Genomic DNA, 24424 nt, shown 5'->3' on the forward strand with positions numbered 1-24424 from the left:
CGAATTACCTAACAATGGAGTATGTAAAGTCAGCGTCCCTGCCATCAAAAGTGCTTAAACAAGGGGCGCCTGGATGGCTCAGTTGGTTAAGCGTCTGCCTTTGGCTCAGGTCATGATCTCAGCGTCCTGGGACTGAGCCCTGCCATCCTGGGATTGAGCCCTGCGACGGACTCCCTGCTCAGAGTGGAGTCTGTTTCCCCCCCTCCCTCTGCCCCTCCCCCTGCTCATGCTCTCTCTCTCTCAAATAAATAAATAAAATCTGAAAAAAAAAAGTTTAAATGAGAGCTACGTTGCTTGCCTCTGGTTAGCAGTAATAGGTCAGAAAGGTTTCTGCACTGAATGAAAAGTTAGAGTAGGTAAATTACTAAAGTCCTTTCCATGTTAAGAGTTTATAATCTTCATGTAATATGAACAAAAATAAGGCTTTTTACTTGTGACCATGAAAAGGATTTAGATTTTTAACTCAGCTGTTTTTTTTTTTTTCTTCACTGAAGGAGTAATGTTTTTGGAGAGTTGCTCCTCCCTCATCTTGCTGTAAATTGAAGGTATAATGGATATTAGGTATAGAAATTGTTTAGCTGTTTCTTCTACTTCCTTAAAGAACTATTCCAGTTACTATAGGAAAATTGTTATTTTAAACACAAATGCTTTCGTTTCTGTTTATAAACAATTTAAAAATGATTTGAACCTGATTTTTATAGTATGTGGTCTTTGTACAATGAGTTTTTTATCAGGTGGTTGAATTACATTTACAGACAATTTTAGGTCCTTTGTTTTCAAGTATATCTTTCTCATACCACATTATCTATTGTGTCCAACTGCTTTTATTTCTACACTTGAAATATGTTTTCTCATATTTTTAATATAAGCAGCATTATAACTTATATTCCTCCCTCATGATGGCTACTAGGTAAATACTAGGTCATTATGTTGGTCTGGGATTTCATGATACTGTGCTAGAAAACAGTATCTGCAGGTAGAATGGTATTTAAAGGATATAGAGAAAAAAGGAATGAAGAGTTTTTTGCCCTTCCCCTAAAAGGAACAGGATATTTTTAGACGTGCTGAAATGTGGGGTTATGTTTTATTTCCTGGTTGTGTTTCAGTGTTGGACTCAGGGTGATACATCTTTAGAAATAAACTGATAATTTCTGTTTCACCCATATCCCATGACGTAGGACGTATGGACTTATTATGTATTTCTAGAACAAGGATTAAGTCATCTCTTTCTATTTATACAAACTGATTTGGAGACATTGGTGTGGAAAATTTTGTCTGGGCAAAATAATGAATACACTGGGAGTTGGTAAACGGAGGATTTAACCATGTCAAATGAAACCCCTCATGACTAAGGATATAATTCAAAGAACTCAGAGTAGATTTTTCTAACTGACTCTTGTATTTTAGAACTATAAAGATTCTGTGGCAGTCATTTACATAGGTCCTGCACAAGCAGGGGGAGCTGCAGGCAAAGAGAGAGGGAGAAGCAGTGTCCCAGCTGAGCAAGGAGCCCGATGCAGGGCTCCACCCCAGGACCCTGGGATCATGACCTGAGCCGAAGGCAGACACTTAACCGGCTAAGCCACACAGGCACCCCAAGTTCCAGTAATTTTGAACACCCATTGTTGGAGTAAATTTTTATATCTTCACCTTTTTTTGTGTTGCCGGATTCCCATGTACTGCCTCATTGGGAAGGGAGAAAGAAAGATGTTTGGAGATCATGTTGAAATGTCGGTTGGTTGTGTGTGTGTTCATGCACATGCATACGTATGCATGCTTCATGGAAAATGCTTAAGTTTCCAGGATTCTAAGTTCTTAGGATTAGAGCTGATCTAGATGATGCCAACTGTCAGGATGTTAGACTAGAGTGTTATAAATATCTTATTACAGATATGTACACCCACTCGCAATTTTCCTTTCAAATATAGACAATTATGTATTAAAAGCTTTCAGTTCAGCAGAATAAGTTGCAGAGGACCATTGTTACATATGGGGTACTTGACAGCCCAGCTTGGCTGTAATAATTAATTGGATGGTGCGTGGAGGATTGTATTAGTGGGACATTTTAAAGGATGGGACCTATGGCTGGGATTTCCCATTTCATTTGGATAGACTGTGGGTTTGAATTAGAAGCATCTTTTAGGGCATTTGGTATTAGCTTGAGATCACTGTAGCTAAAAGAGACTCATCTTCCTTAACTCTGTCTTGTGCAGTGTTACCCCACTCCAGTGGAACTCTGATTTGGTCCATAGGGATAAGGCTTTATGATGTTGTAAAGGAAATAGCAGTGGCTTGAGGGTCCTAATGCCTGTGTTCCTCCCATGCTGGCTTAGTTATTAGCTAAATTAATATTTAAGTTTTTAGTTATTAAGGTCACTATAAGCCGAGTGATCTTAGGTAAATAACTTATATACTTCATATTTGAACAAATTAGATAGTTGATAGTTAAGGGCTTTTTCCGTTGTAGATTTACATGATTTTGACAGTGATACCAAATTAGAGTGAAGGGATAGCCGTTTTAACACGAGGTTACCAGTCAGAAAACAAAAAATATCTTTCTATACTGAATTGCATGCTCATTGAAGGTAGGACTTATGTCTTATTCATTTTTGTATCCCCTGAAGTATCTAGAAAATGTTTTTATTTATTCATCAAATACTTGAGTGTCAACCATTGTGATAAATGCAAAAGATGTAAAGGTTAGCAAGTCAGAGTTGCTGCCTGTGTGGAACATTTTAAGCAAGCAATTACGATATAGTACAATGTAATAAATACGAAAATACCAGAACTATAGGGGTACACAGGAGGGATACTTAACAAGGATTTGGAATGTCAGAGAAAACTTACTTTTTCCTTTTTTTAAAAAAATTGTGGTAATATATACGCAACATAAAATTTTCTGTCTTAACCATGTTAATGGTACTGCTCATTGACGTTAAGTGTATCCACATTGTTATGCAACCATTACCACTATCCATATCCAGAACTTTTTTATCACCCCAAACTGAAACTCTACCCGATGAACAATAACTCCCTATTCATCCTTCTCCCAGCCCCCTGTAGCCTCTATGAATTACTACTACTCTATATGCTGTCTCTATGAATGGACTATTCTAGGTACCTCCTAAGTGGAATCATACACTATTTGTCCTTTGGTGTCTGCCTTAGCATAATGCCTTCACTTAGCATAATGTTTTTAAGATTCATCCATATTATAGTACGTATCAGAATTTCATTCTTTTTAAAGGCTGAATATATTCCATTGCATATATATATTCCACATTTTATCCATTCATCTTACTCTTGCTTTTATATTTAGACAACTATCTAGTTTCTCCCTTTAGTCTTATTATCCTTCTGTCCTTATTATCCTCACTTCTTTTGATGGATTATCTGAGGTCATGGTCTCTAGACTCCTATCATTCTAGTCATTGAATATACTGTTTTGTTAATGTCCTGCTTAAAATGTAATGCTCAGAATGAGACAGTATTCTGTGGTTAACTAGAAAGAATACAGTGGCTCAGTTATTGCCTGTAATCTGGATACCACACTTCTATTAAGGTTATGTTAATCTTTTTAGAAACCACATTGCAATTTTGGCCCACATGGATCTTTGAAAAATAATGTTACCAAGTTAAGTCTTCCTCATAATATAATTATGTAATTCTTTAAAATTGTCAAATATTTAAGGAACAGAAAAAGATAAACATTACCCAGTTTACAAAACTGAACATTACTGATATAGCTGAGAGCCTTCTGGTACCTCTCCAATCGCATTTCCCTCCCTGTCCCTGGAGGTAAACACTATTCTAAATTTTGAGATTATGCATTTCTTTATACTTTCATTACATATGTATTTCTAATTAGAGTCTAAGTCTAGTTAGTATTCCTATTTCTAATTATATATCTATAATTGTATTGCTTGTTTTTCATTTTCATTTATCACATGAAATATATAATACTTGAGTCTGCTTTTTTCATCAAACATGAGGTTCATCTATGTTGATATGTGTAGTTAGTTCCAGTTCATTTTCACTGCTGTGGTTTCCATACTGTTAATTCACAGTTAATTTATTCATCCGTTCTCTGATCGATGATCATTTATTTCCACTTTTTATTTCTTTGTAATTATTTTTCAAACTAGCCTAAACTGTCTTTGACTGTAAGTTCTTCTTCTATATTGTTTGGTTTTAATGAACATAGGTAATTTTGTCTTCTGACACATGTCAAAACTATTCAGTTTCTTATTTTTCAAGCTATAGTTTGAATTTGACTTTCCTTTTTTTCTCCCTCCTTCCCATTCTTCCTTGCCATTTTTAGAAGGTTTCTTTCTTTTCTCTCTTTCTTTCTCTTTCTTTCTTTCTTTCTTTCTTTCTTTCTTTCTTTCTTTCTTTCTTCCTTCCTTCCTTCCTTCCTTCCTTCCTTCCTTCCTTTTTCTTTCTTTCTTTCTTTCTTTTCTTTCTTTTCTTTCTTTTCTTTCTTTCTTTCTTTCTTTCTTTCTTTCTTTCTTTCTTTCCTTTCTTTCCTTTCTTTCCTTTCTTTCCTTTCTTTCCTTTCTTCTTTCTTTCCTCTATCCTTTAGTGGCCTTAACCTTTTGGCCATTATTTTTATAAGTATTCCTTTGCAATGCTATTTTTATTTTTATTTATTTATTTATTTTTTAAAGATTTTATTTATTTATTTGTCAGAGATAGAGACAGCCAGCAAGAGAGGGAACACAAGCAGGGGGAGTAGGAGAGGAAGAAGCAGGCTCACAGCGGAGGAGCCTGATGTGGGGCTTGATCCCACAACGCCAGGATCACGCCTTGAGCCCGAAGGCAGACGCTTAACTGCTGTGCCACCCAGGCGCCCCTGCAATGCTATTTTTAAAAACTTCATGATTGTACATATAACCCCATAATCTCCATGCTTTTTATGACTGTGTTTTTAATACTTTCTTCATGTTTTTCTAAAAATTTCTGGTTGTATAAAGAGAGTTTCACTGCCATATCCCCAGGGCCTAGTAAAGAACCTGGCACTTTATATATATCTGTGAACTATAGTGAATGAACTTCACTTTCTAGAATTGCTTTGTCGTTACAAATTCTATATTTTTGTAGAATCCTTGGCCATGTCATCATGCCTTTTCTTTCATGTGTTTTAAAATTTGCTTATAATAAGCTTACACATTTGACTGACCTACCTCTTTTCTCAGTATAAAAACTTTGTGAAGGGTGCTGGGGTGGCACAGTCAGTTAGGCATCCAACTCTTGGTTTTGGCTCAGCTCGTGATCTCAGGGTTGTGAGATTGAGTCCCAGGACAGGCTTCATGCTCAGTGCAGAGTCTGCTTAAGATTCTCTCTCCCTCTGCCCCTGTCCCCCGCATTCTCTCTCTCTCAAATAAATAAATAAATCTTAAAAAAAAAAAACTTTGTGAAATTGCTATTTTCTGCCAAGTTTTCTCTGATATGATCATATTACTAACAAATTATTCTTTATTGCTCGGAATTAGGTACACAATAATAGGGCCCTTCTCTTTTGAGAGAGAGAAATGTCATCAAGCTTGGTCAATGCTTTTATTGAATTCTTTTAGCAGATAGTGAGTTATTTGAAATACTCTACCATTATTATTACTTTTAAAGATGGAGGAGTTTATTGTACTTTTACTTCTTATTATGAAAACTTGTACTTCTGTATGTTGTTGTTTAGACAGAAGACATTACAATATAGTGATTCAAAACTTTCATACATCATCCTCTGCTCATCACAAGGGCTCTCCTTAATCCTCACCACCTATTTCACCCATCCCTCTTCCCACCTCCCCGAAATACTCCACTGTTACTAAATCTTGTCTCTGTGCCAGTGTTAAAACTGGGTAAGGAAGCATTTTACCTTCTGGTAGTCTGTAGTATATTTTTCACATTATCAGTGGTGGGAGACAGCCATAGCATCTGTTCCAATCTTAGAATATTTGCTAAAACAAGCCATGACCCCTTGCAAGTTTCTGATTCATACTTGTGCACTATTTACTGTAGTCTTTGGGTCAGAGTGAAATTTTACCCATATAATAAATCTTAGAGGATTTCTTGAGTTTAGAAATTAGTTAAGTATTGCTAGATTGAATTGGCTCTAAGATGATAAAATGAAAATAAGAGTGTAAGAAAAGTTCCGTAAATCTTAGATAAAACAGCTTTGCAGCTAGAAATTTTCAGGTTTTGTTTGTATTTACCTTGAGATTTTTGAGCTTTTAAGAAATTCTTCCTTTCTGTTATACTTTCAGACTAAACTATTACTTTGTTTTTTGTTTTCCAAAAGAGTTTATATGAATATAACACCTTATATAAATAATGGCATTAAAGACTTTTGGTCTCTTCTTATAAAGAAAAGATAGTGGTCTTTATATTGGTGTAGTTTATTCATAGCCTCTACTTACTAGTCACTATATAATGGGAACCTCATAGTAGGCTTATATGGCATTTGAAGGGCCAAAATATGTTTCATAAGATACATGTGTTGAAGTTATTCTAGTAATATGAAGCATTAGTCGTATTCTTCCATAGCACTTATTTTAGACACGATTTAATACACTTGGCTCTTTAGTTTCCTAGTCCATGGTAGATTAGCAAATAGATTAGAGGAAAAGATGTTGGAAGCTACTTGTTGGTAGGCTACCTGGACATTTGCAAGAAATCTGGGTTAATTCTGCAAACAAATGAATAGGAAAACTATTAAAGGCAGATACAAAAAATAAAAAACCACAATGCTTACGTATTCTTGTGGCAGAGCTCAACGTCCCCACAGACTTTAGTAGCCCTTGAGGACATTAGCACTGCATAGTAATTGAGGTCCATGATGATGACTAAATCAGTAAAGGTTTAATTATATTCTGTAGGTTATTTAGATGAAACAAGGAAGCACATCCACTTTATAAAGATTTCCACACAGAATGGCTAACCTGACACATTTTGACACCCAAAGGGAGTAAAACTCAGTTCTTTGGAAAATGAATTTTTTGGTCTCACCGGTTCCTCAGTGATGCCCAGTAATCACGGAGGTAGGGTATCCTTTTGGGAGGCCCAGGTGGTATACTTTGAGAATATGTCTAGATATCGTCTAAGTATGAGCTTGAATTCTATGGAGAAGTGAAGAGCATTTCTTTGGTCTTCATAGAAGGAGATGAGTAAATTTGTTTATTTGAAAATGTCTTTGAATGAGTTGGTTCAATGGTGTTAGTCATCACAGAAATGTCTTAAATTAAAAATTAAGTTGTTGAAAACAGCATGTTCATGCAGAGTGACATTTCTGACTCACTCATTATGGCAAGTATTCTTTAAAAGTCTACATAAGGAGTAGTTTAAGGTCAAAATAATTTCGAGAGGATGGAGAGAGAATCACAAAGAAACTTTGGTGTATTATAAATTACCATTTTTATCTGAAAACCACATAGGTGGTTATTCCTATTTTTCTAGAAGTGCTAATTAGAATCCTTAAATGAGTTATCTAGGAAAGATACTTTCCTGTGGTTTTGAAGGGATTGATTTTTATTGGGAAACTATTTTCTGCATATTTTTTGAAACTTCAGTACTTGAACATTGTTTCTTTCAATCGACAAGAATGCCACTGGATTCCGTTGTCTTATTAGAGAAGCAAATGGGCCTTTTATCCTTTATTTTTCTGTTTTTTTCCCTTCTAACCCCAATCATAACTCTGACTTTATAATATAGCCTTTTATTTATTTATTTTTTAAGATTTTATTTAATTAATTTATTTATTTGACAGAGATAGAGACAGCCAGCGAGAGAGGGAACACAAGCAGGGGATTGGGAAAGGAAGAAGCAGGCTTCCAGCGGAGGAACCTGATGTGGGGCTGGATCCCAGAACACTGGGATCACGCCCTGAGCTGAAGGCAGACGCTTAATGACTGAGCCACCCAGGCGCCCCTAATATAGCCTTTTAAAAATAACCAAGTTACGTCACTATTCTAATGTCCCTTTTGTTTTCTTCCTTACCTTCCTTCCTATCTATAAAATCTTAGCATTGGATGGAACCTTAGAGGTCAGTTAATGTCAGGACCTGCTTGATGGAAGAACCTTTTCTCTGGCATCCATAATAGATGGTCATTCATCTTCTCATGGAATATTTCCAATGATAATAGGCTCACGATTCCTAAGCATCTCATTTAATTATTGATATCTCTAATTATTAGGAATTTATTCCTTTTACTTTATTGAGATGAAAACTTTATAATTTCCACAGATTAATCTGAATTCTACCATTAGAAATCACATAAAATTTGGCAGCTCTGGAAATTCATGGGAGCAACAATCACTTCCCTGCTTTCTATTCTCTTTATCTAGGCTAAGCATCCCAATATATATGTGTATTTTTAAGTAAACTGTATGCCCAGTGTGGGGCTTAAACTCATGACCTCAAAATCAAGAGTCACATGGTCTACCAACTGAGCCAGCCAGGCTTCCCAACCATTCCAGTATCTTTCAGTTATTTACCTGATGACATGGTTTCAAATTCCATCATCTTCTATCTCTCCTTCAGACAGATTCTGGTTTTTAAAAATAAACTGTCCATATTTTAATGTAAGATTAAAGATGTAATATAAATAGTGATAAGTGAGGGATTGTTACTTTACATGGTCTTCTGCATGGAGAGTGAAGCTCAGGATGTCGGCACCTATGTTTGCCTCTCTCACTGTTGTAGCCCCACAACTTACCATATTGCCCAGAACCTTGTAATGTTTTCAGAAAATGTATGTTGAGGAGTTAAATCAGTATTCTGGTCACTGTAAATCTAGAAATGCAGCTAAAGATTATTAGCTATTTTAGAACTTTATCTCTGTTGGAGCACGTTCAATCAAGACCTTAACATCCTTTCATATGAACTATTGTCAGATTGGATAACCTCCATCCTGTATATGTGTACTATGGTTAAACCTAAGTTATTCTTTTTTCCTTATGTTTATTCATTTACTGAGCAAAAGTTGAGTGCCTACCGTGTTCTGTGCTAGGTAGCACAAATTCTGTGCTAAGTACTAAGTTCTGTGCTAGGTACTAGGTATACTGTGGAAGAGAAGACAGCCCTGTTGTCATGGGTATTAAAGTGTAGTTGTTGGTGGTGGAGTGGGGAAGACAGACATTAAACAGTAATTGTCCAGTATGTTCTTATCCTTGGAGAAAAGTACTGTGAAGGAAACAAGTAAGCTTTGGGATAGAGAACTGGAGAAGGGACTTTTGGGGAAACTTTGTAGATATTAGGGCAGTCAAGGAAGGTTGTTTTGAGGAGGAATTATTGAAGCTGAAACTTGAACTATAAGAAGACACCATACTTTTTGCAGGGGGTAGGGTGTCTTCCAGCCTAAGGAAATTGCATGCACAGATATCTTCAGTCAGGAAAGCACTTGGCTAGTGTGACTAGGATATAGAGGATAGGAGAAAAGTGGAACGAAGTGAGATCGTTGAGATCATTCAAGGGGCTATAATTCAGGTGAGAAGTGAAGGAACCTTGCACAAACGTGGTAGCAGTGTAGAAGGAGAAAAATGGACCGATTATTTTTTTTTTAATGATTTTTTTATTATATTATGTTAGTCACCATACAGTACATCCCCGGATTCTGATGTAAANGATGTAAAGTTTGATGCTTCATTAGTTGCGTATAACACCCAGTGCACCATGCAATACGTGCCCTCCTTACTACCCATCACCAGTCTATCCCATTCCCCCACCCCCTCCCCTCTGAAGTCTTCAGTTTGTTTCTCATAGTCCATAGTCTCTCATGTTTCATTCCCCCTTCTGATTACCCCTCCCTTTCTTTATCCCTTTCTTCCCCAACCATCATCCTAGTTCTTATGTTCCATAGATGAGAGAAATCATATGATAATTGTCTTTCTCTGCTTGACTTATTTCACTTAGCATTATCTCCTCCAGTGCCGTCCATGTTGCAGCAAATGTTGAGAATTCGTTCTTTCTGATAGCTGAGTAATATTCCATTGTATATATGGACCACAGCTTCTTAATCCAGTCATCTGTTGAAGGGCATCTCGGCTCCTTCCATGATTTGGCTATTGTGGACAATGCAGCTATGAACATTGGGGTGCATATGGCCCTTCTCTTTACTACGTCTGTATCTTTGGGGTAAACACCCAGTAGTGCAATGGCTGGGTCATAGGGTAGTTCAATTTTTAACTTTTTAAGGGACCTCCACACTGTTTTCCAGAGTGGCTGTACCAACTTGCATTCCCACCAACAATGTAGGAGGGATCCCCTTTCTCCACATCCTCTCCAACAATTGTTTCTTGCCTTATCTATCTTTGCCATTCTAACTGGCATAAGGTAGTATTTCAGTGTGGTTTTGATTTGAATTTCCCTGATGGCTAATGATTTTGAACATTTTTTCATGTGTCTGTTAGAAATAGACCGATTCTAAATACATTTTGGAGGCAGACTCCACAGAATAACAGATGGATTGGACTGGGAAGGGTAATGGAGGGGCTGACACAAGAATAGAGCTTCGGTTTCTGGTTTGAGCTACTAGATGGTAGGATTAAGCTTTTTCCTGGGATAGGAAAAAGATCAAGAGTTTAATTTTGGGCCTGTTGTATTGAATACTCATGAGATAGTCACCTCTCTTTCTCTCTTCTGTTTTGGTTCTATTGCTATACCTCTTTTATTAAGCCGTTTATCAGAGTGGGTCAAGGAAGGTGTATTATTAAAATGCCTGAGACTGAGACAGGAGACTGCCAGGGTTAATGAGAAGCATGCTAATGAAACCAGCTAGAAAAACTAAGGGGGATGGTAGTTCTTAAGCTTTGGTTGCAAGGCTTTTCAAGTTTCTCTGCCCTGTATTGGTTTCAGCTTCCCTAGGGATCCCCATTGTGAATTTTTTCCCTGATAACCTTAATTTACCCAATCATGTGTTGAGTTTCTCTCTGCTTCTAGCCTCTCCTGTCTCTACTTTGTTTACCTACTTCCCTGCTTTAAAACGTGTGGTAGTTCTCCACTGCCTTCAGGATAGAGTCTGAGCTTTTTTTTTTTTTTTTAAGATTTTATTTTTTTATTTGACAGAGAGAGACAAAGTGCATGAACAGTGAGGGAGGGGCATAGGGAGAGGGAGAAGCAGATTCCCCGCTGAGCATGGAGCCCGATGCAAGGACCTTTGCAGGAGCCTTTGGGGGTGAGGTTTGAGGTGGGCCCAATCCCAGGACCCTGAGATCATGATCTGAGCCGAAGGCAGAGGCTTAACCGAGCCACCCAGGTGCCCCTAAAGTCTGAACTATTAAACATGTTATTCATGTCTTTCATAATCTGTCTTCTTTCCTCTTCTTTCACTTTCTCCCCATTCCCTCTTCACATACACTCTGTGGAAAGAGAAATATGTCCATGAGCGGGGGACTGGAAACTGGTGGGAATGGAGGTGATCTTGGCCAGATTGAATAGCTTGTCCATAAATTAACAGATAGAGGCTTCTTTAGCAGAGAACAGTGAAGTAGAAACATCCGCAGTACCAAGTTTTAGAAAGAGAGATGCTATTCTGGGAATTTACAATAGAATCGCTACCCTGTTGTGTATTAATAGTTTTATTAAAGCATGGCTTGGGTCTGTGATCTGAGGTGTATTTTTTTTTAAAGATTTTATTTATTTATTTAACAGAGAGAGAGACAGCCAGCGAGAGAGGGAACACAAGCAGGGGGAGTGGGAGAGGAAGAAGCAGGCTCCAGCAGAGGAGCCTGATGTGGGGCTTGATCCCAGGACTCCGGGATCACGCCCTGAGCCGAAGGCAGACGCTTAACGACTGAGCCACCCAGGCGCCCCTGAGGTGAATTTTTAAACCTCCCAGAACCTGTTTATTTATCTGGGAAATGAACACCTACCTTGTAGAGTAGTGGTAAACATGGTAACGTATGTAGGATAGTGGGTGGTATTTACTAGCTACTCAGTAAATGTTGTCTACTATTATTTCTGTTAGAATTAATTTTCAGTGGTAACTCTATTCTAACCTTACTTCCTTCTACTTCCCGTTTGTAGCCTTATTCCAACCAGTAGTGACTACTCACTAGTTCCTGAATAGTTACAGTATTCTTAGTCATGCCAGTTCCCTTGTCTACAATTCCACTGAAGAAACTTCAGGTTTCTTATACTCACCCTTCAAGGTATAACTTAAAAACCACCTTTACTGTGGTGCCTGGACAGCTCAGTTGGTTAAGTATCTGTCTTTGGCTCAGGTCATGATCCCAGGGACCTGGAATAGAGCCCTGTGTCGGGCTCTCTGCTAAGCAGGGAGCCTGCTTCCCTCTCCCTCTGCCCCTCCCCCTGCTTGTGCACTCTCTTTCTCTTTCTCTTGAATATATAAAATTAAAAAAAAAAAAAGAAAGTTCTTACTTTATACTTTTCTAAAGCTTAATTGGTTCCACTCATGAGGCCTTGTCTGATTAAGCACCAGGTACTGCCTGGTGTTTTAGTTGTTTATATATACAGGTTGCCCCTACTATCTGAAAGTAGAATATTCCTAGGAAGCCTTTTTTTTTTTTTTTAAAGATTTTATTTATTTATTTGACAGAGACAGCCAGCGAGAGAGGGAACACAAGCAGGGGGAGTGGGAGAGGAAGAAGCAGGCTCCTAGCAGAGGAGCCTGATGCGGGGCTCGATCCCAGAACGCCGGGATCACGCCCTGAGCCGAAGGCAGACGCTTAAGGGCTGTGCCACCCAGGCGCCCCAGGAAGCCTTTTTGTAAGCCGAAATGGTGAAAAGCAAAGAAACAATTACCATTCATTTATATGCAAAATTTTTGAGTGTTCCCAGACCCCCAAAATAACCACTTTTCTGATATCTTAGGACACATCTTACTAATAGGTGCACAAAATAAGTCAAGACAAAGCACAGATAGATGCTCATAGACACAGTTCAAAACTATGGTGACTTGATGCTGAGATGCTGAGCGTAGTTCCCGGGAAGGAGCTTGATGGTTTCACCCTATCGCTGCTCAGGGTGTGTGCTGCCTCTGTAATGGCTTGCTGCAAAACAGATGCTGGGGGCACCTAGGTGGCTCAGTTGGTTAAGTGTCTGACTCTTGATCTCAGCTTGGGTCTTGATCTCAGGGTCGTGAGTTCAAGCCCCCCATTGGGCTCCACGCGAGGCTACTAAAAAATTAATTAATTAATTAATTAATTAATGGCCTACCTTCTCCAAAAAAAAAAGGAAAAAACCACAAATGCTGAATGCCATTTTTGCTTTTTTTTGTAAAAGTGCAAATCCTCTTTAGATTTCTTTCAGTTAGTGAAAACAGGCATAGATGGTCCCCAGTTTATGATGGTTTGAGTTGCAATTGTTCTGACTTTACAGTAGTGCAAAAGCTATTATGCATTCAGTGGAAATTACACTTTGAATTTTGAATTTTGGTATTTTCCTGGGCTAGTGGTGTGTAATACCATACTCCTGTGATGCTGGGAAGCAGTGGCAGTGAGCTACAGTTCACAGTCAGCCACACAAGCATGAGGGTAAACAGCCAATACACTTAACACCATTCTGCAGCCAGTTTTTCACTTTCAGTACAGCATTCAATAAATTACATGAGATATTCAACACTTTATGATGCGGTAGGCTTTGTGTTAGATGACGCTGCCTAACTGTAGGCTAATGTCAGTGTTCTGACCACTTGTAAGGTAGGCCAAACTATGACGTTCTGTGGGTTAAGTGCACTCTCAACTTACAATATTTTCAGTTCACTGTGGGCTTATCAGGGCGTAACTGCATCATAAGTGGAGGAAGAGCTGTACTAACAGGGGTCTTTTTTAAATAAGCAAAGTGGCATAACTCGAACTTTTGAAAAGCAGGGGATCCCTGTATGTCTTGTTTCCCTAAGAATTGTGTATTATTATTCTTGGGTCCCTTTCAGTTGCTAAACCCAAACCTTATACATGATTAGCACTCGGTAAACCTTGATAGATGTTTACTAATTTGAAGAGTATTACTAATACCTAAATCATTATACTTCATCCATAAACGGTGATTGTAAGGAATTTTCTTAGTGGTGTCAAACTGTAGTGTTTTTTCAAAGTTTTCCACCCAAGAAGCATTAATGGAGCACTGACTGTACTAATGTCAGAGAGAGGCACAAAAAAGATGAAAGATATTGTCTGGCCCTTGCAAATCTGCTCAGTATCAGATTTTTAAAGATCTGATTTGCCTGAAGTCAGCAGCTGCACACTATTAAAACAAGTGTATCTTGTTTTATACCAGATGGGGTGTAATTCCAAGGGTTTGGAAGATTAGGATTGAGATGGAATGGGAACTCATTGCTTTGTCTAAAGTGCTTTTTTTTTTTTTTTTTTAAATCAAAGACCTCTTTCTGACATTAAGTAAATAGATACCTCCTTTAGGATTTTGTATCCAGAATGAAAGGAATATCATTTACTGCAAACAGGAAGGGCCTGTTTGTAGAGCATTAATCCTGTCTTTGCTGCTTGGTTTCGTTATATTTTTTCCTCTGGTTACCCATCTTATCATTTGTAACAGGAAGAACTTGGCTGCAGGTATAACACATTTGTCAGGGTGAGTTAATTTGAGCTTTTAGTAAATGGTCCATAGGATATTTTCTTTCTGCTGTTTAGTTTTTGTTTAGTTCTAATCAGCCTCAGAGCTAACTGGAGATACTTGCTTGGTTTATTGTTTGCATTTAATATTCTCTCTACTCCCATTCTCCCCTTTTGTGGTGCTTACTAATAGTGTTGCTACCCACGTGTGCATGGCTGGTAAGAACATGCATAAAACATTCCTTAATAATTTATTTTTATTTTTCCTTGCATACTCTGAATTGTAGTATCCCTCCTGAATACTAACTACATTGTCTGATTTCCTGATTGTTTTCCTGCATTTAATATATGATATTACCTAAATATATGGTAATATATGATATTACCATTCAGTATGTTCCTTGCAATAGAATTCTTTTGCCCTTCTGCTTGTATGCCTGTTCCTTTTATTGTGCTCTAAGCTGTTCTTTACTTATGTTCGGTTTTTTACATATGTCCAGTTATGTGGCAAAACGTGTCAGTTTTGCACTGATAGATGTTACTCTCTAATTCTTTATTCATGTCTTTTTTTATTTAAAAATATTTATCGAGCACTTAATATTTATCAGACACTTATACGTATTTGTGAGCTTCTGCTAGATGAGACAGAGACACTGCCCTCTTGTGTTGTACATGCTATTATGGAGGGCAGACAATTCAGAAAAAAGGAAAAAAGAAAAGTAAATAAGCAAGATAATTTTACACAATAAGTGCTTTGCAGAGAGTTAAAATACGGTGATTTGATAGTGTTTTGGTGGCTAAATCTTAAAAATTTGAGTATAGTTGACATACAATGTCATATAATAGTTCCACTATTGAGTGCTTACCCAAAGGAAATGAAAATACTAATTTGAAAAGATACATGCACCCCTATGTTTATTGCACCATTATTTACACTAACCAAGATATGGATGCAACCTAAATGTCCATCAGTAGAGAAATGGATAAGGAAGATGTGGTAAATATATATAATGGAATATTACACAGCCATAAAAAGATGAGCTTGTGTCATTAAACATGACATGGACTTAGAGGGTATTATGCTAAGTGAAATAAGTCAGACTGAGAAAGACAAATACCATACAATTTCACTCATAAGTGGAATCTAAAACAGTAACAAAACAGCAATGAATGAATAAACAAATAGCAAGCCGAATCAGACCTACAAATACAGAGAATAAACGGATGGTTGCCAGCGGGGAGGAGGTTAGAGGGTTGGGCAAAATGGGTGAAAGGGAGGGAGATACAGGCTTCCTGTTCTGGAATAAGTAAGTCACGGGATTAAAAGACACAGTATAGGGATACAGTCAATGATATTGTAACGGCGATGTATTGAGACAGACGACAGCTACACTTGTGGTGAACATAACATAAGGTATAAACTTATTGAATCACTTTGTTCATATGCCTTGATCATTCATTCCTAAATGTATCAAAGAGATCATACCAGTGGAGATACCAAGATCACTGACTCTGGGCAAGTGTCATGACTACTTGGACAATTTGGAATTGCCTTAGCTCTACAGTTAAAATTTTCAATTAACTTTTGATGAAGCAACACAAAGAATTCTGGAAAATGTTAATGGTTCAGCTTCCACGTTTAATAGCATGTTGCATTCTGTGCTTCATTCATTAATTCAGCAGGTGTTTGTTGAGCATTTCTTCTGTCAAGTATTTTTCACTGTTCATATTCTACTTTCTAAAAGTAGCTTTTTACCATCTTTATTTCTTAGGCATTGGAACATGAGTATGTTCCAAAAGTAATAGTGTTTTTTTTATGCCTTGCTATTCAAAGAGTGGCCATTGGGCCAGCAGCACTGGCAACATCTGGGAGCTTGTTAGAAATGCAGAATCTCAGGCTCCATTCCAGACTTGCTGAATCAGAATCAAGATTGCTAGGTGATTCGATGCACATTAAAATTTAACAAGTACATATATAGCATATGGATTGTTACCATCTGTGTGTGTGTTTTTTTAAACAATTGAGTACTTTTACTCATTCAGCTACTTTCTTAGAGACTCCCTTTCATGTGGAAGCAATGATAGGAATATCCTTAGACGATCTTTTCTATTTTTAAAACTCTGTGAAAAAAACTGTAAAACACAGGAGTAAGTAAATACTCTTCATTTACAAAAAGAGGCAAGTAAAAGACCATTAGAAGTGGGGCTTAGGGGCGCCTGGGTGGCGCTGTCGTTAAGCGTCTGCCTTCGGCTCAGGGCGCGATCCCGGCGTTGGGGGATCGAGCCCCACATCGGGCTCCACCACTGGGAGCCTGCTTCTTCCTCTCCCACCCCCCCTGCTTGCGTTCCCTCTCTCGCTGGCTGTCTCTCTGTCAAATAAATAAATAAAATCTTAAAAAAAAAAAAAAGAAGTGGGGCTTAAGTGGTTTTCTTATCTGCTAAAACTTTCACAAAAGATTTGTATTTTTAAAAGTTGGTCTTTATGAGAGACCTTGTTGCAAAATCTGTTGTATGGGAAGGTTTTAATGGGGAGTGGTCTCGGTACCTTTTCCATAGGGTGCATGATAAAGTCATATCTGAAACCCGTGGAAAATAATGCTAGGTTCTCATCCTGTCCTCTCTTTATTTTTGCAAAGGAAGCATGAGGTAAACTGATGCCCTCAAATCAAATCATTACTCTTCTAGAATATATAGAAGTTTGATATCCAGGTTTTCTTTCTGGTTGTTTGATTACTTAGAGATCAAAGAAAAAGACTTTTGGAAAAGTCAATTGTCTACTCCTAATATGAGGAGGAACTGATGACAATTTTATGTTTTTATTTAAGTACAAGTGTACCTCACTCAAGGGTAACAAATTAAGAATGTAGATTGGTTGGTAAATGTTTTAAGTAGTGTTTATAAAGACTGAATTGCATATTTTATGAGCACAGAGTAATTTTTATGACTTAGTAAATGAGAATAGAAAACGTGCTTTGGTGAATTTTTTATTGCTTCAAATATTTTAATATTTATGTTGCTTAAAATAGTTGCTTAAAATATTTTAATATTTATGTTGCTTAAAATAGTTGCTTAAAATATTTTAATATTTATGTTGCTTAAAATAGTTGCCAGGAGAAATACATCATAGGTGGAGAGAACAGCAAGTGCAAAGAGCCTGAGAAGGGAATGAGCTAAATATAGTTCATTAATTTGGATTGTGAACATTCAAATAAAATTACTTCATCTAAATAGTGTGAAGCAGATGTGAAGAGAATGTAAATGCTATGTTTTGAGTGGAGTGCTTTTAAGTATAGCAGTGAATCAAAGTGTGAGGTCATCAGTAGTCAACTGTATTTCCTGGTGTCACAAAAGTTTCTTGTGTGTTGGTTATTCTTTTTTTTTTTTTTTTTAAAGATTTTATTTATTTATTTTAGAGAGACAAAGAGCATGAGCAGGGGGAGGAGTAGAGGGAGAGGGACAAGCAGACTCCATGCTGAGCAGAGCCCAACTCAGGGCTTGATCCCAGGACCCTAGATCATGATCTGAGCTGAAGTCAGACGCTTAACTAACTGAGCCACCCAGGCGCCCCTGGCTATTATTTAGTAAACTAGATGTGACAATGTTCTTTGGCTATGATTGCGAGACTTGACTAATAATACTGGGATTTTGAGATCAAGAGGCTAGAAACCAACAAATTTGAAATATGTGAGCTCTATAGCCTGCCTTCTCTCTTTTGCTTCTCTCTTCAGCATTTGCTTTCTAAATATGTGTTCTCTAAACTTTATTTTCTTTTTGAGATTTTATTCATTTATTTATTTGAGAGAGAGAGAGAGATAGCGAGAGACAGAACAAGCTGGGAGGAGAGGGAGAAGCAAACTCCCTGCTGAGCAGGGAGTCCGCGGGGCTCAGTGCCGATGGAGACCTGAGCCGAAGGCAGATGCCTAACCTACGGAGCCACCCAGGTGCCCCTAAATCTGTCTTCTCTATTTTGTTTCTTTATTTTTCTTTTATTTTTCTATTTTTCTCTATTGTAATAACTTCACTGTCTACTCTTAAAAATGCTGAGCATTGAAAATCATATTTTTCGGGAGGAAAAAAGTCTTAAAGGACTTAAAGTAGGATACTTCTGCAAGAGGCTAATTTAGTATTGTAACATGAACATTTAAGGATTTTTTGGTGATCATTTTAATCATATCCTTGTCATTGACTGATAAATGATCAGATTTCTGCATTTGCTGTTCTTAATAGAGAAGTCTATGTGTTCTAAGAAATATAAAGAAAAAGAACAATAAAGAGTTGGAGACCTTTTAATCTCATCTTTTCTTGGGGTGTGGAGACGTTTGCAAAGGATAATTCCTGCAAACTTTGCACCTTTATTAGATTGATACCTTCAATACATAGCATACAAATAAGATCTTTTTTAGGAAGGATAAAATGGTATCTGCTATATACAGTTCAGAGCCTTGGATTTGAAATATGCATTTCACTAAGTTGGCCTCAAGGGTAAGGTAATTTCTCCATGTGCATATATTTAGCAAGTCAAAGCATTAATGATTTATTCAGAATGTATAGGTGAGATATTTTTGTACTGTAATGGAAAGTCTCATGCTTAATGGACTGAAGTACTGTCCATTGGTGATTAAATACCTAAATATATTAATTTTGGCACACTTGACATGATTTAGGGTTTTGCCTGCAGTAATCGGTTTTGATTATAAGAGCTCCCCCTTTCTGTCTTTTTAATAGCAACATCATGACAACAGAGAAGAGTTTAGTGGCCGAAGCTGAAAATTCACAGCACCAACAACAGAAGGAAGAAGGTGAGGGAGACACGAATTCAGGCCAGCAAGAAACTCAGCTGGAAGAGGCTTCCCAAGAGGCAGCTGAGGGAGATAATCAGTGTGAGCAGAAGCTGAAAACATCTAATGGAGATACTCCTACACATGAAGACTTAACCAAGAACAAGGAGCGGACATCAGAAAATAGGGGCCTGTCACGGCTGTTCTCCTCATTTCTCAAAAGGCCAAAGTCTCAGGTTTCTGAGGAAGAAGGTAAAGACGTAGAGTCAGCTAAGGAGAAATGTGAAGGAGGTCAGAAAGAGATAGAATTTGGAACCAGTCTTGATGAAGAGATCATTTTAAAAGCCCCAATTGCAGCTCCTGAACCTGAACTCAAAACAGACCCATCCTTGGATCTTCATTCATTAAGCAGTGCAGAAACACAGGTGAGGATGTGCAGATGTATGGGAGGTGTGGAACGAAGACAAGTTATACACTTTATTTTTCACTTAGTAACATTTGGTGTTACTTCCTGCTAACCAGTTGACTTAGGCATTGATAGGAATAAGTCACATGAAGCTTTGGAATTTCTGTTGTAAAGAAATTAATGTAGTCAGTGGAAACCGCTGGGTGGCACAGCGGTTAAGCATCTGCCTTCGGCTCAGGGCGTGATCCCGGCGTTATGGGATCGAGCCCCACATCAGGCTCCTCCTCTATGAGCCTGCTTCTCTCTCTCCCACTCCCCCTGCTTGTGTTCCCTCTCTCGCTGGCTGTCTCTATCTCTGTCAAATAAATAAATAAAAAATCTTAAAAAAAAAAAGATACATTCTATACTTTTATATTTACATGTTATAATTCAAAGAAAACAAAATGAAAGAAAAGTATTTATCAAATGAGTTTATTCAGCCTATGTATCAGTTAGCTGTGATAATAGAACAAGTCCAAGATTTTTAAGGAGGGCGGGGGAAGTGAGGTGGTTTAAAGTTCTTTTTGTTGGAATTATTAGGAATGGGACAGTTTATCTGCAAACGTGGTCCTTTTATGAAAATCCTCAAAAAAGCCATGTAATAGATTCATGCCGTCCAGAGGTATGTGCTAGGTTTGAGCCATGCCTGCCTAATTTTTATTGTTTTCTCCAACCAGATCATATTATCAGAGTGTAAGTTATAGATAAGGAAGACCAACCTTTTTATCACCTTTGTAATATACAGTAGTTTGGAGCCTTAACTGTGTCTCAGTAATGTCTTTCTTTCTTTTTTTTTTTTTTGAAGATTTTATTTATTTATTCTACAGAGATAGAGACAGCCAGCAAGAGAGGGAACACAAGCAGGGGGAGTGGGAGAGGAAGAAGCAGGCTCACAGCAGAAGAGCCTGATGTGGGGCTCGATCCAAGAATGCCGGGATCACACCCTGAGCCGAAGGCAGACGCTTAACCGCTGTGCCACCCAGGCGCCCCCTCAGTAATGTCTTTCTATTCAGAGTGGTCATTGGGTTAGCAGCGTTGGCAGCTTCTGGGAGATTGTTGGAAACGCAGAATCTCAGGCTCTGCTCCAGACTCGCTGAATCAGAATCTGTATTTTCACAAAGATTGCAGGGTAATTTGATGCACATTAAAGTTTAACAAGCACATATATAGCATGTACTAAACATGAGTTGTGGATTTATTTATCTGTCCAAAAAAACATTCGCAAGTATTAGTACTATAACTCAAACTATTTTCTAGGCATCCTGTTTGCTTTTAGACTTAATGCCTACAAATTGAAAGCTATTTTAAAGGTGTTTTTATTTCTGAAGCATGTGAGCATTATTTGCATTGTTGAAAGTATAAATCCTGTATGTTTTTGTTATAGGTCTCAGGTTTGGGCTACACCATTTTATTGGATCTTTCTAAAAATATTACATGTATTTCTAGAAATATTACTTGGATATTAAAAGTGCTAACAGTAAAATTTAGGATAAAGTTGTAATTGCATACTTACTGTTTGTGCAACAAAGTTGAAAAGAAGATTTACTATATAGTGTAATAGTAAATGTGCAGGCTCTATGGGGCGCCTGGGTGGCTCAGTCAGTTAAGCGTCTGCCTTTGGCTCAGGTCATGATCCCAGAGTCCTGGGATTGAGCCCTCCATTGGGTTCTCTGCTTAGCAGGGAGCCTGCTTCTCCCTCTCCCTCTGCCTGCCACTCTGCCTACTTGTGTCCTCCTCCTCTCTCTCTGTCAAATGAATAAATAAAATCTCAAAAAACAAATAAACATACATGCAGGCTGTGAAATCAGTCTAGAAATCATAGCCGAGTGACACTTTTGTTTTATTAGTTTCCTTCTCTATGCAATGAGGATAAAATTCACTTCCTTTGGCTATTAGAGGATTAAACAACATAAAAATGGAAGGCCCTTAAGACATTGCCTGCCACTCATTAAATGTTAGTTATGATCACTCAGTTAATCAGCATGAACAGTAAAGCAAAGAAACCCTATGTATCTTAATATCATTAATTGAATTTTATTTTAGAAATACCAAAAGAGTTAAATTACAGTATCTTTCAGGAAGCCTTGTACTTTGAGGAGGTTTTTAACTGCCTTTTTTTCTCCTCTGCTTTATGTAGGGAAAAATCCATATTTTGGTTTAGTTAGCATTTGAATCAGGGTTAGTCTATTTTATCTAAACATCATAGCATTTGTACTGAAGTTGAAACGGATGATGGACAAAGTTAATTTTAGATTTAACTAAAGTCTCATTCATTGAAACTTTATTAAATCAGATTTGTGATAAATTGTATGCAGGTGTTTATATATAAAGAAAAAGAAAATAAATTAGTACTGTTAATAAATTTCAAGGAGATATTGTTTATTTTATTTATTTTTTTAAAGATTTTATTTATTTATTTGACACAGAGAGAGAGACAGTCAGCAAGAGAGGGAACATAAGCAGGGGGAGTGGGAGAGGAAGAAGCAGGCTCCCAGTGCAGGAGCCTGATGTGGGGCTCTATCCCAGAATGCCAGGATCACTCCCTGAGCCAAAGGCAGATGCTTAACCACTGAGCCACCCAGGTGCCCCTCAAGGAGATATTGTTTAAAGGAGAAAACTATTTTGGGCTTTTTAGAAGCTAGTAATTATAATCAAAACCTTGTGGATCAGGGGCGCCTGGGTGGCACAGCGGTTAAGCGTCTGCCTTCGGCTCAGGGCGTGATCCCGGTGTTATGGGATCGAGCCCCACATCAGGCTCCTCTGCTATGAGCCTGCTTCTTCCTGTCCCACTCCCCCTGCTTGTGTTCCCTCTCTCGCTGGCTGTCTCTCTCTCTGTCAAATAAATAAATAAATAAATAAATAAGTAAAATCTTAAAAAAAAAAAACAAACCCTTGTGGATCAGAACCTTGTAGGTAAAGGTTTATTTGTTTAACCATATTTCTGTATGTGTGATAGAGTTTCACTTGAGTGGTCCTTTTCTATCCAGGTTTTTAAAAAAGTAAGTTTGCATCATAGGACTGTACCAGTCTTATGTATGGTACCTTGGATTTTTCAGAAGCCGTATTTCAGTTTTTAATGTTTATTTATTCATTCAACAAATATGTATTGAAAACCTACTATGTGTGCCAGGCCCTAAGCTGGATATCATTGGTACAGTATGACAAAGAGGTTTAAGATCATGAATTCTGGAGCCAGACTGGTATGTTATTTATTAACTGAACGATGCTGGACAAGTTACTTTAACTTCTTGGGCTTCTTTCTTTTCTTTTCCTTTTTTTTTTTTAAATTTTAATTCCAGTATAGTTAACATACAGTGTTATATCAGTTTCAGATGTACAATATAGTGAATTGAGAGTCCTATACATTACTCAGTGCTCATCATGATAAGTGTTCTTGATCCCCTTCACCTATTTTTTTTTTTGCAATTGGGTTATTTTTATTTTTTTCATATCATAAACTTAATTTCTTTTTTAAAATTTTATTTTAATTCCAGTGTAGTTAACATGCACTGTTATATTAGTTTGAGGTGTATAATATAATGTTTCAGCAATTCCATGTTAGTGCTCATCCAGATAAGTGTGCTCTTAATCCCCCTTCCCCTATTTGCACTATTCCCCACTCCCACCAACCATCCGTTTGTTCTCTATAGTTAAGTCTGTTTTAGTCTGTCTCTCTTTTTCTTTTCTCTTTGTTTGTTTTGTTTCTTAAATTCCACATATGAGTGAAATCATATGGCATTTCTTTTTCTCTGACTGATTTATTTCACTTAGCATTGTATTCTCTGGATCCATCCATGTGGTTGCAAACGCCAGGGTTTCGTTCTTTTTTATGGCTGAATAATATTCCACTGTAGATATATACCACATCTTCTTTATCCATTCATCTGTCGATGGACACTTGGGCTGCTTCCATAATTTGGCTATGGTAGATAATGCTGCAGTAAACATAGGGGTTCATATTCTTTGGGTAAATACTCAGTAGTGCAATTACTGGATCATAGTGTAGTTCTATTTTTAACTTTTTGAAGAACCTCCCTCTTGTTTTCCACAGTGGCTGTACCAGTTTGCATTCCCACCATCACTGCACGAGGGTTCCTTTTTCTCCACATCCTCATCAACACTTGTTGTTTCTTGTGTTTTTTATTTTAAAGATATTATTTGTAAGTGGTCTCTACACCCAACGTGGGGCTTGAACTCACGACCCCAAGATGAAGAGTCGAATGCTCCACTAACTGAGCCAGCCAGACACCCCGTGTTTTTGATTTTAGCCATTCTGATAGGTGCAAGGTGATAGCTCATTGTGGTTTTGATTGACATTTCCCTGATGAGTGATATTGAGCATCTTTTCATGTGTCTATTGGCCATCTGGACATCTTCTTTGGAGAAATTTCTTTTCATGTCTTCTGCCCCTTTTTAAATTGGATTATTTGTGGGTTTTAGTGTTAAGTTATATAAATTTTTAAACCTTTTTTTTTTTAAGATTTTATTTATTTATTTGGCAGAGAGACAGCCAGCGAGAGAGGGAGCACAAGCAGGGGGAGTGGGAGAGGAAGAAGCAGGCTCCCAGCAGAAGAGCCTGATGTGGGGCTCGATCCCAGAACGCCGGGATCATGCCCTGAGCTGAAGGCAGACGCTTAATGACTGAGCCACCCAGGCGCCCCTAAGTTATATAAATTTTTAA

At 37.7% G+C, this 24424-nt stretch overlaps 1 protein-coding gene across 11 annotated transcripts in view; it reads left to right on the forward strand.

Moving 5' to 3' along the window:
* The window catches only part of EPB41 (erythrocyte membrane protein band 4.1), a 183843-nt gene that overhangs the window by 53409 nt on the left and 106010 nt on the right, over positions 1-24424 (forward strand). For all 11 annotated transcript variants that reach the window (XM_034647927.1, XM_034647940.1, XM_034647942.1 and 8 more), the window contains one exon: positions 19246-19723. In XM_034647927.1, the coding sequence (XP_034503818.1) occupies positions 19253-19723 (471 nt within the window). In that variant the 5' untranslated portion in view covers positions 19246-19252. Of the gene's footprint in view, positions 1-19245; positions 19724-24424 lie in introns of those variants that run through there.

Source organism: Ailuropoda melanoleuca, chromosome 2 (assembly GCF_002007445.2).
Source record: "Ailuropoda melanoleuca isolate Jingjing chromosome 2, ASM200744v2, whole genome shotgun sequence".
Taxonomy (NCBI): Eukaryota; Metazoa; Chordata; class Mammalia; order Carnivora; family Ursidae; genus Ailuropoda; species Ailuropoda melanoleuca.